Source organism: Rhinopithecus bieti, unplaced genomic scaffold (genome assembly GCF_001698545.2).
Source record: "Rhinopithecus bieti isolate Rb0 unplaced genomic scaffold, ASM169854v2 scaffold_20579, whole genome shotgun sequence".
NCBI classification, from domain to species: Eukaryota; Metazoa; Chordata; class Mammalia; order Primates; family Cercopithecidae; genus Rhinopithecus; species Rhinopithecus bieti.
Genome location: NW_016810413.1, coordinates 949,536 through 962,013, shown reverse-complemented (window position 1 = coordinate 962,013; position 12,478 = coordinate 949,536). Strand labels below are relative to the sequence as shown.

General features: G+C 38.9%; 1 protein-coding gene across 2 annotated transcripts in view; it reads right to left on the bottom strand.

Moving 5' to 3' along the window:
• TBC1D23 (TBC1 domain family member 23) overlaps positions 1-6,133 on the bottom strand; it is a 66,298-nt gene extending 60,165 nt beyond the window's left edge. For both annotated transcript variants that reach the window (XM_017891886.1, XM_017891887.1), the window contains exon 1: positions 5,885-6,133. In XM_017891886.1, the coding sequence (XP_017747375.1) occupies positions 5,885-5,937 (53 nt within the window). In that variant the 5' untranslated portion in view covers positions 5,938-6,133. The remainder of the gene's footprint in view (positions 1-5,884) is intronic.
• Between the last annotated feature and the right edge of the window lie 6,345 nt (positions 6,134-12,478).

Genomic DNA, 12,478 nt, shown 5'->3' with positions numbered 1-12,478 from the left:
TAAGAAAAAACTCCTTTAAGCATCAAGAAAACAGATGAAGACTTGCAACAAATGATGTAATTAGACATTATTTTCTTAACTCAGGTTAAAAAGTTAGGCAGACCCTTAAAACAAATAGCCAGTAAATTTCAGAAAATAGGTTTAAGTGGCTCTTCTGTTCTTTATTTCTATAAAAAAGAATTTGATTTTATGAGCTTAATGGAAGGTACTTACTTGCTTTCCATCTGTAATTCTCAATATCTAACTCATTTTAAGCCCTGCCCCTTTTCAAACTGTTTAATCCTATTCTTTTCTGCTAGAGCCTGTAATTTCCAAAACACCAGCATTTAGATATCTTCAGAAGTTATTTTCACACAGTATTCCTAGAGATAAAATGATGAAAAAATTGAAGTGTCCAAGGAAGGCACCACAATGCACATTCCTGGTCTTAAAACCGTTTCAAATTTTTTTCTAAAACCTTACACAGCAGCTTGAATATAACCACTATTCAGTGAATGTTTGCTGAACTGAGAATGTTTTTGGTAAACTCTATTTTGCTTTTTGACACATGAGAAAAGGCACTGTCTTTATACCAAAAAGAATCCACATTTCAGCACTATGCAGCAGAAATGCTTTGTCAAGCATATTTTCTCAGTTCTGTCCAGAAGACTCCTACTGAAAAGTTGGCTGCATACTGCAGTATATTTAACTGGGTGCTCTGAATTGCTCACTATACTTACATAGGGAATGCACTTGTCCCCTCTCTGCAGTGAGTACACAGAGATAAAAATGAATTAATTGAAATACATTTATTTAGCATGCAAAAAGCAATTGCTAACTCAAATTATGGATATTAAAACATCTACAGGAAACAAAATCCTAGAAGTGAATTATTACTTAAGAATTACCTTTAGGCTGGGCGTGGTGGCTCACACCTGTAGTCCCAACACTGTGGGGTGCAAGGAGGGTGGATCACCTGAGGTCAGGGGTTCGAGACCAGCCTGTCCAACATGGTGAAACCCCATCTCTACTAAAAATACAAAAATTAGCTGGGCATGCTGGCACATGCCTGTAATCCTAGCTACTTGAGAGACTGAGGCAGGAGAATCGTTTGGACCCAGGATGCAGAGGTTGCAGCGAACCAAGATCATGCCACTGCACTCCAGCCTGGGTGACAGAATGAGACGCCGTTTCAAAAAAAAAAAAATTACCTTTAAAAATTATAAAATTTACATTACAATTAAAGACTTCAATGTAAACAGTATGTCTTTTTCATTTCTTTGCCTGCCCTCTAATTATAGTTTACAAAATCAAGTAACTGTCACATCATAACCCCAATTCAACAAATGAAGTTCATTTTCTTATTTCTTCTAAAGTAGTATCTAGCCTTCCCAGTTCCACAAGTAGACAATGTTCTTCTTAAACAAAGTTACTTTTTCTTTTGTATTTAACATATTTCTTTATTGATTATATCATACCTGAAATTTCAGACACTTAGTTCTTAAATGACATTTAAATCTTTTCTCATATTTTAATGATTATTAAACAGGGAGCACTGATAGTACTATTCACAGAGTACAGAAAACTTTGAAAAATAACTTCTTATTCTCAAACAATTCTCACATCTCGAGATTAACAACAATAGAAGAGTTCTTTGTGGAACTGGATATTTTTACAATTTTAAGAAAAGTGTTACGCCACAATTTAAGAAGACTTTAGCAATAAAAAACACTAAAAGCTGAATATTAATATTTTTTAATTAAACAAACTCCCCAATTTCAACAGTTATATAATTAAAGTCAATACCAAAACAATTTTTAAGTTATGACTTTAGATCTTTAGACATTATTTCAGGAAGAAAGTCTTGGAAAATGAGAACATATGTTCAAATCCAGTGCTATTTTTCTTCAGTACCAAGAAAGGTAATTACCAATCTTTTCACTGTAACAATTCAACACGTTTGATTTTACAAATCCAGATTCTCACAACTTATATTATTTTTTTAAAATTAAATTCAAATCACTTCAAACTAACTATAAGTATTTTTACAAGAATTTTAGCACACCCTTTTAAGTTTACATGGCTGAATCCCAGACAGCTTGAAAGACGAGGCATTTTCTGATTACTCTGGCTTTCCATAAAGAATAAGGATTATATCAACAGACAATTCCACAGCTCACAAAAACACTGGAGTCAGGACATTTGTATGAAATGACAGCTTAGTATGTTACTGCACATAATTATATGAAAGTCTTTATTCATTCATGCGTACATTCACTCAACCAACATTTACTGAGCCGCCTGCCTTTTATCAGCCACTGCCCTTGAGAAGTTCATTATCTAAAGAGCAATGGTAAGTCATGTAATTACACATATTTTAGTATAACATGTAAGGTGATACAATGTGACATATACAAAGTCCTCTGACCTACTCATTCTGATATACATATAATCTAGAACCCTGATAACTAAAGTGTGGTCCATAAACCACCATAATCAGCAATACCCAGCAGCTAGTCAGAAACAGAATCTCAAGTTCCACCTCAAAATCTACTGAATCGCAACTACAATTACCTGGGTAGCATTTTAACAAGCTCCCCAGATAATTCCAATGCACATTTAAATTCTGAGAAGCACTGAACTAGAACATAACTAAAAATCAGCAAAAACAATGTCATAGAGTCCACATACTTTTAAGATCTTCAAGGTCCATCCTGAGCCTTTTTAAGAATGTATATACAATTTTAACAAGTTCAATGACTTAGTTTCACAGACTAGGAACAAATTAAGAGATACTACCGACAAAAAAAAAAAAAGAAAATAGGAAAAACTTACAAAAAGCAATCTTGAAAAGGGACTGCTGTGTCATTTAGCATAGGAACAATTTGTCTAGATAGGCCCCAAAAGTCTCACCATATTACAATAACACAACTGTAATCCATGTTCTCAAACATGCCTCCTGTATCTAGACCATAAATTCCTTGAGGACAGACATGTAGTTTTATCCTTAAATTACATTTGTAAACTGAATGACTCAAGTCATTAAGATGAGTTTGAGCTAAGCAGTAAGATATACGATATATTTTAGAAAAAACTCCATCTGACGGAGTTAAAAACATTTGCTCCAAAAAGAGAGAAAGACAGAGAGCGAGGGATGGAGGGGGAGGAAAGAGAAAGAGAATGTAACACACCCAGACGGATGGGGCACACCTGTAGTCCCCAGCTACTCATGAGTATGAGGCCAGTTTGGGCGCCATGGCGAGACCTCGTTTCTTAAAAACAAAATAAAAAAAGACTAAAGCATCCCCATTCTATAACCCATTCACCAAGCACTCTAAGAACACAGGCTTTACTGAACCTATGGCTCCCAATCCCAAAGTCTTCCTGACTCTATTCAAACCCTCTTCTGGGGGGACGATGAGAGTGCCAGGAGAAAAAGGAGAAAGATTAGAAGAGGATGGAGGGAAAACAGAAATCACTGACCATGTCAGTGTTCCTCCACTCATGAAAATAAAACCTGCAAAAATACAAAGACACACCAAAGATACAGCAATCCTACAAGAGAACAAATGCTATCTCTAGTAAACATTCACTCCATGTCCTCTGCCTCTGCGAACCAGGAACATGCTCACAATCCCTCAAATCTAAGAACTCCCCAGAGACACCTTAACTGTGGAAACATCTCCCCTCATGGCACTCAATGAGCTGGTTAAGGCCAGTTTATGATACAATTCACCGTTCCAAACCAGCAAATTTCAGGCTATAATCAACTAGGTCACTGTCTGAAAAGTGTTGTAATGTCTGTCACTGATTCTTAAAAGGTTCTTTTAATTACTTAAAAACTTTTTTACTACTTTTCCAGACCTATTTTTTTTTTCTCCTGCCATTCTTGCAGGATACCAGAAGCAAAAGACGTATTTTCTGCAACTTCTCTCCAACCAGGTAGTTCTCATTCTTACTCTCAAAACAAATTAGTTGCCTTGTCTACGCCCTTGCTTATGCTGCTACTCCATTCAGAGGCCTTTCCCATCTCTTAATCTGATTCTGCACCAATATGTTAGCCCCAAGCCATATGTGGATATTTAATATCTGAAATGTGGCTAGACCAAACTGAAATATAAGGTAGATGTAAGATGCACATTGGATTTTGAAGACTTTGCACAAAAAAGATGTAAAATTATATAATTTTTAAACTAATTACATGTTGAAATACGTTAAATAGATTATTAAAACTGATTTCACCTGTTTCTTTTGTTTTTTTTCTTTTTTTTGAGACGGAGTCTCACACTGTCCCCGGGCTGGAGGGCAGTGGCTCGATCTCCGCTCACTGTAACCTCTGCCTCCCGCGTTCTAGCGATTCTCCTGCCTCAGCCTCCTGAGTAGCTGGGATTACAGGCACGCGCCACCACGCCCCGCTAACTTTTGTATTTTTAGTAGAGACGTAGTTTCACCATGTTGGTCAGGCTCGTCTTGAATTCCTGACCTCAAGTGATCCGCCCGCCTCGGCCTCCCAAAGTGCTGGGATTACAGGCGTGAGCCACCGCGCCCAGCTTCTTTTTAGTTTTTAATGCTGCTACTGGAGAATTTTAAATTACAACATGTGGCTTCTATCAGACAGCCCTGGAGTTTAAATCCTACTCATTCTTCAAAGCCTAATTGAAATGCTGCTGCTTTCATGAAGTTTTCCACCAGTGACTCCAACTGCCCCAGCCCCCACTGCCAACCTCTCGTAATACTTTTAATCACACTCACAAAGAATGAGATTAATTTTACCTTGTTATACCTCCCCAACTCCAACATAAGCAAGTTGAAGAAAAAAACTACATCTAGATCACCATGAAGTGTTCCTCTGACACCTTGGAGAGCCCAGCGCTAAGGAATGTTTGATGTCTGCTAATGGAGAGCTGAATTTCTTAATTACTAATTATCTATCCCTTTCAACGATCTCTGGGATTAAAGTCGAGGTCTATGAATGTCCTATATTATTTTTAAAGTGCCCATGAGCTGTACACATACAATATAACAAGTAAACCCAAAACTAATACATGTGGTCAATACACTTAGATCAACTGTAAAACTTAGACAAGCCTCTAAAGGTCCCTTTTTCAAAAGTGATGTTGTAGAACATAACATCGTATTGTGAGATCAACTATTTCAAAAGTAGAAGCCTTTCCCAAAGATTAATACTGGGTAAGCAATTTACCAAAAAATTATTGGCGGTCCTCCCCCACAATCCCGAGTATAAATCAGGTAAGCATGCAAAACCTTGGGTGCAGCAAGAGCAAAGTCCCACACTGCATCCAAAGCTCAGAAATCGAGCTGTGAGAAACATGGTAGTAGGGGAAAAGACGACTTGCGTGAAGGAGACGCATGATGAAAACTGTTGGAATGCAAAACGAGGTAACAGCCAGAATTAGAAAAAAGTATACCAACTACGTGGAAGGGATCCTCCCAGGGTCAACCTCTGAACCCTCAAGCAAAGTTCGCAGTGGTCATTTCAAAACATCTTTTCTTCATATTGTATTTTAGTGCCTCAGATCTGCATCCAACAAACTTCCGTCTTCAGCCTACTCCAACTCCCACAGCCAGGGACTCCGGCCAAACCCAGCCCTGAAGCCACCCTCTCCAGGACACTTTGGAGACTGACGGACGACATGGGAGGACCGTTCTGAGGCCCAGCGCCTGGATGACACCCCTCTCCTTGCGAGTCCCGCCCCAGTCCCTTGGGCAGAACCAGGCAGGCAGGGGGCACCCGGCAGGCAGAGGGGGCGGGGCAGGGCACCGGACTTCGCCTAGGACCGGCCTCTCCGTTCTATGCCGACGCCAGACGTCTCCTCGGGGACCGGCAGGATGTTGAGAAGGAAGAATAAAGGGGCACTGGGAATTAGCCCTAGCTTTCACTCACCAGCCGTCGCCGCTCGACGTTGGCAGCGGCAGGACCTCTTCTCCTTCCGCCATTGCTGTTGACGTCCACGTCACTTTGCCGAAAAGTGGATCCCGCGCTGAGACCAACGCCGAGACCCAATGTCGTAAAAGGTCTTCGGAAGTCCAGCACTGAGCTTCCCCAGACTGGAAGAAAGAGGGAGGTGGCAAGGGACTGCAGGAACGCAGCGTCACGGCGTCCCGAGGCCGAAAGGCAGCGTCTTGGGGGAGGAGACTTGGTGGAGGCAGCTGCCCCTCCGAAGACTACATGTCCCAGGATGCCACGGTGCCGCGGACTGGGCGGGGTGGGCGGAGCTCGACGGGAGCCGTCCCAGTTGGAGGCCTTGTGTGATAACAGCGTCTGTTTTTGGCGTCCAGTTAGCGTCTTCATTCCAGCTTGGCGTCGAAATTAACAAAGTTAGAATTTAGAGTCCTAACTATTTGAGAAAGCCAGGGAAATGGGAATTGACACAGGGAAGGCGGACGTAGGAGAAGAGCCACAGTTCAGTAATTTCCTGCTGTAGCAATTTAATTTGAAGAAAGAAGTGGGACGTAAGGAAAGGGGCAGACCACCCCTATTTGTGAGGCCCCGTCAAAAGTATAAGTGAAGGCCCACATACCTTTTGTCTGAATATTTAAAAGTTGTAAATCAAGCTAAATACTAAAGGAGATACGTTCTAGCCTCCTAACTTAAATATATCTTCCTAACAGTCTGAAAGATCAAGTCCGAATTTAGAATTCTAGGACTGGAATTCCAGGCAAGGAGAGCTGCCAAAATCCTCTTCCCATTCCACTTCCCCTTCACACCACATGGGCGGACACTTGGCCACCACCGGGGCCTTGGGATGAGCACACACTCGGGAGGATGGACCTAAAGAAATGCTTTTGCAAGTCCTGAAAACAACAGTGATGAAGTAGTACTGCATGTAACAATATGGATACATCTGAAAAATACGCTGTTAAATGAGCAAGACAGATGGCAGACGGATAGGTAAAGTATGGTATCATTTATATTTGGTGTTTGAAAGACAGTATATTAAAAATAGATCCATATGAGCTTAAAATGCAGGGGAATGATACATAGAAATCTCGGAATGGCAGTTACATTCAGGGAAAGGGAGGAGTTTGCATTAATTTTGTAATATTTTATTAAGGGCCCAAGGTGGCCACATAGGTGGCCAGTATTCTTTATAGAGTCTATACTTAGGTACGTAAAGTGTTTCATAATTTTAAAACCTATTTTTTATTAAAATAAATACAAAACATAGTACAGCTATCTCATTTACAACCAAAAACATGTTCACTCTCTTCCCTAAAAGGAAATAATACAGATCAGCATGGTACTGCACCCACTTCCAAGACCCGGATCTCTGTAATGTTCAGTCCTCTGTTAGGGAACATTTCTTTTAACATAGAATGAGACTTTAGATGTCCTCTATCAAAAAGAATAAAATACGTGAATCTAGGTCACATTACCATTCTAATATTCAGGACCTCCCCTGGGTCCCTTCAATTGTTGCCAGTAGGTTTTCAGAAACTTTTCAAAAAATGGTTTTAAAACCTATTCAGCCATTGACATGAGAAGCGGTTGTTCACTGGTTAGGAAGATCTTAGTACTCAATTATGATTCATTTTGAGTATAATTAAATCAGCAACTGCTTTATAGTCTCTAGTAGAATATTTTCCCATTAAAAATATGTCACTTGACATTTTTAAACAGTTCTTTATTCTGTCAAAGTAAAGTGGAAAGTTCTGACTTCTATGTTCTTTAATGGAGCCAGAGCCAGCTTCATGGGCATGTAGTCTATGCAATAGCATGAGACCACATGCTTAGAAGAGCTCTGTGCTTAATTTCACGCTCTAGTGTTGCCATCTTGAAATTCTTAATAATTTGGGAACAAGGAGACACTGGTTTTAATTTTGCACTAGTCCTCACAAATTAGGGAGCCAGGTCTAGATAGGGTCAATATCTTAGTGATGTATAACCCATTGGGGACAAGATTTCAACCAAAATTGTCTAGCGATAGTATCTTCTGGGGATTTGTGTCATTGGTTTTTTTTTTTTTTTTTTTTTTTTGAGACAGAATCTCAGTCTCTCACCCAGGCTGGAGTACAGTGGCATGATCTCAGCTCACTGCAGCCTCTGCTTCCTAAGTTCAAGCAATTATCTCGTCTCAGCCTCCCGAGTAGCCAGGACCACAGGCGTGTGCCACCATGCCCGGCTAATTTTTGTATTTTTAGTAGAGTTGGGGTTTTGCCATGTTGGCCAGGCTGATCTCGAACTCCTGACCTCAGGTGATCCAGCCACCTTGGCCTTCCAAAGTGCTGGGATTACAGGTGTGAGCCACCATGCCCTGCCCATTTGCTCTTTATTCATCAACCTGTTGTGAGTTCTACTCAGTATTTGCTCCAAGGTCATGATATTCAAGATTTGCTCCAAGGTCATGACATCCTTTTTCTTCTAGTGATAATTCTAGAAATTATCTAGAAATATTCTAGAAATCTAGCTGAGAGGCCAAATAGTACTTGAAACTTGGAAGGCCTTTGACTCCTTTTCTTTATTATTGTTTTATTTTATTTTCTGAGACAGGTTTCACTCCCTCAAGTAGAATTTGTTAAATTTTCATAATGGACCTCTGCTTAAAACAAAACAAAAACACTTTTCAAGAACTAGAGAAGATTTCATTATGAAATCTTGGGGTGTATCCCCTACCTGCATTTGTGCATCTAATTGTAGTTCCCACATCCAAATGGGAAGGTGTATTACTTCATATTATCCTTGGATAAAATCAAATCAAAATGTATTTCTTATAATGAGAAAATTAAAATGTCTTGGTTTTAAATGAAATTGTAGAGAACATAAAAAGATTTTGCATCTATTATTTGGTGTTCTGAGCCATATAATTATGTCATTTATACTGTATTACATGTACTTAATTTGTACCATGCCTATGACACATAGTAGAATCTCCATAAATATTTGTAAAATGAACTAGGGAATTTTCTGAAGTACGTTTGTAATGGATTAAGCTATTCACCTATATAGAAATGGCTGGTTGGGTTCAGGGACAGGTAAGGATTATGAACTCATCTGCATGGTCATAGTTGTTATGTGAGTAGAATTTAATTCAGTTTTCATTGTAATATTATTTTAGCATTTGTTAAAAAGAGATGGAGAAATGATCATAGCTCTTGATCATTTATTCCATATTCGTGCAGCCTTTTCTTGACTTTTGTGCATTCTTAGGTAAAGACAGAGACCTAATGAGATGTTTTAATCTACTGCTACACAACAAATTACCCCAAAACTCGATGTCTTAAAGCAATAAATACTTAACTCACAATTTCTGTGCATCAGGAATCTAGAAGCAGCTTAGCTTGATGTTCTGGCTTAGAGTCTCTTGAGGTTGGAGGCAAGATGTTGGCCAGGGTTGCAGTCATGCAGTCATCTAAAGGTTTCAGTGGGGCTGGAGGATCCAGTTCCATGGTGGCTCACTCACATGCCTGATGAGTTGGTGTTGACTGTTAGCAGGAGGCCTCAGATCCTCCCCAAATGAGCCTCTCCATGGGCTGCTGGAACATCCTCTTGACGTAGTGGCTGGCTTCCCACAGAGTAAGAGTTCAACAGAGACCATGATTGAAGCGACAACATTTTTTTATTACCTACCCTCAGAAGTTGTCATTTCTGCAGTATCGTATTGGTCAGCTTTATTCAATGTGGGAAAGAACCACAACAAAGGCTTGAATACCCAAAGACAAGAATCACTGGGGGCCATCTCAGAGGTTGGCTGCCACATGAAGTGATATTAAATCCTACACATTCTTCACTGTTCAGTGAAACTTGCCCCTGAGATTCCTGCTCATATCATCTCAACCCTTCTTACATTCTGTCGCCTCTCACCTAGTTTAGGACCATCAACAGGTACTCTCATCTGGGCACTGAATCATACAGCATCTTGTATTCTTTAACTCTGAGAATGGCAACTGTTTTTAAGTTCCTCTGTAGCCTCCACTGCACCAAATGCAAGGCTGAACACATAGATAATGCCTAAGAGTTCTTGTTAAATAACAAAATATTGATTTTTGTTTCTGCAGCTATTGTGTGAGAGTTTCAGAATTCTAAACTTTCCCAAGAATTTCCCTTTTTACCTTACAAGGACAAATGTTTTCACAGTTATCAAAATTAGTTCAGTTATTTGTCATTTTAAAATCCCATCAGGACCTGCATTCCCAGACTCTTTAAACTACTGAAGCTTAACATTTAATTGAATGATGAACAAAACCAAGTTAATTCCCATTCAGAGATGACAAGTGAACAATTGGCAGCAATTTCAACATCTGCTTTTAATTCCTTTTAAAATGTTGAGCAAACTGATAAAAAAAAAAAGAAAAGAGCTGGAAACTCTGTTTCTCCATTATCCTTCTAGTAGTTGTCTTCGCTAATTGAAGTTGACTCTAAATAGGTTTTGTAGTTGGACCCAAAATAAACATTTGGATAGGGATTGACCCATTCTTAGGTTTGAGATGTTTGTGCTTTAATGTGGGAGTCTGTTTAACCCTTTGCTCATTCCAATTTTGTTCCCAAATGTTACAGGCAAAAGGCTTTTATTGGGGTTGAGTACTTCCTGGTTGGAAATAGGGATAGTAAACAACATGTTAGCTGGAACTAGCCTTAGTTTTTAAAACTGAACTTCCTGCTTTTTCATGAACTACAGGCTCTAAGGACACACACACACACACACACACACACACACACACACACACAGGCACAGTCTGAAAACAGAATCCTTCAGACAATGGCAGTGCTATTCTTGATGTATAATTTATCTCTATTTGTCTTATACACTTATATTCACCCTTCCTTTTTGGTATATATATGTGTTACCAAATAAAATCATTAGCAAGGAATCATCTAAGGTAACTGGATGGAATTATATGATATATGCTTTTGACAAAGTGTGTTAAAAATATAGGTATATGTTACAGTTTATCTGAATATGTTATTTACAAGCTGATTTCTCTAATACCCAAGCTAAATTATACAGCTTGTCATTGTCATTTTCACATCTCAAATTCACGTAAGAAAATACAAAAGTAAACAAAAGAATTTTAGGATATCATGAACGTAAAAAATGACTACAGATACAAAAGCATCCAGAAGTTTAAAGAATTTATTCTCTATAATTTTGCTCACACTTTTTTTCGGGACAATAATAAATTCTCTGTTGTTAATTCTCACCTATAATCTGGTAACTCCTGTATCTCCATTTCCTACCCATTATTACTATAACAATAATGTTGCCATAAAAAACATTATTATTTTAAAAATTATTAATATTTTGAAAACATTCTGTGACAATCTGTCAGCAGAGAGAAAGCCCATTTGTCTTCAGCCTATTTGTCTACCTTCAATTTCGATAGATATTCAAAAGAAATTTTTTTTTTTTGGCACTCTGCATATATAAATCCAGTCATCTACTAGGAGCTTACACTTGGACGACAGACATTCCGAACTCAACATTTGAAAACTAAACTCATTTTGTCTACGTACCTGCCAGTCTCTACCTGCCATTTCTTTTTGTTAATTTTTCTTTATTATTTACTTTTATTTTGTTAAATTTCAAAGACTATGTGCACATCTACCTGCCAATTCTATGGAGTTGAATTTTTTCATTAAATCTCCAGTCATCTAGCCAGAAACTTGGAACTTAGTCTGACTTCTTTGTCTTTCTTCCCATTGGTCATCATGGCCTATGATTTTTTCCCTTTCTAAATATTTTTCAAGTTGGCTTCTTGTTCCCTTCTGCAGATTTTCTCTTGTTTTTGTCCTGGTTATATTTTAGATGAAGGGGTTCCTTAATTAGTCTGTACTTCTTCTATGCTCTTCCCCATGCAGTCAACACTTCCTCTATCCCAGGGGTTCAAACCGGCAATCCTCAGGCTGAATTTACTTAGCAGTTTTTATTTTGTTGTTGTTTTTAATAACTTCAGTGTCTTTATATACTTTTCATTCTGCTTCCCGCAAGACTTCCCATTGCTTCAAACCAGACCCTATTTGTTACTTGCTAGGTTCTCCAAGGTATTTGAATTTGTGCCTCTTGCTGCACATTTTCTAAAATGAAAATCTACCTAAATTGCTTCAATGACTCACCACTCCCTGAAAGAATATCCAAATTTCTTATAACTGATACAGTATTCTCATAATCTGTCTCATTAAGTGCTTTCCCATCTTTCTTTTTGGTTTTTGTTTTTTTGAGATGGAGTCTTGCTGTGTCACCCAGGCTGGAGTGCAGTGGTGTGATCTCAGCTCGCTGCAACCTCCACCTCCTGGGTTCAAGCCATTCTCCTGCTTCAGCCTTCCCTGTAGCTGAGATTATAGGCATGCACCACCACACCTAGTTAATTTTTTTTTTTTTTTAAGTAGAGACGGGGTTTCATCATGTTGGCAGGTTGGTCTTGAACTCCTGACCTTGTGATCCACCCGCCTCAGCCTCCCAAAGTGCTAGGATTACAGGCGTGAGCCACCACGCCCAGCTTCCATCTTTCTTTATAAAATATACTTCAGCCATTCTGTATT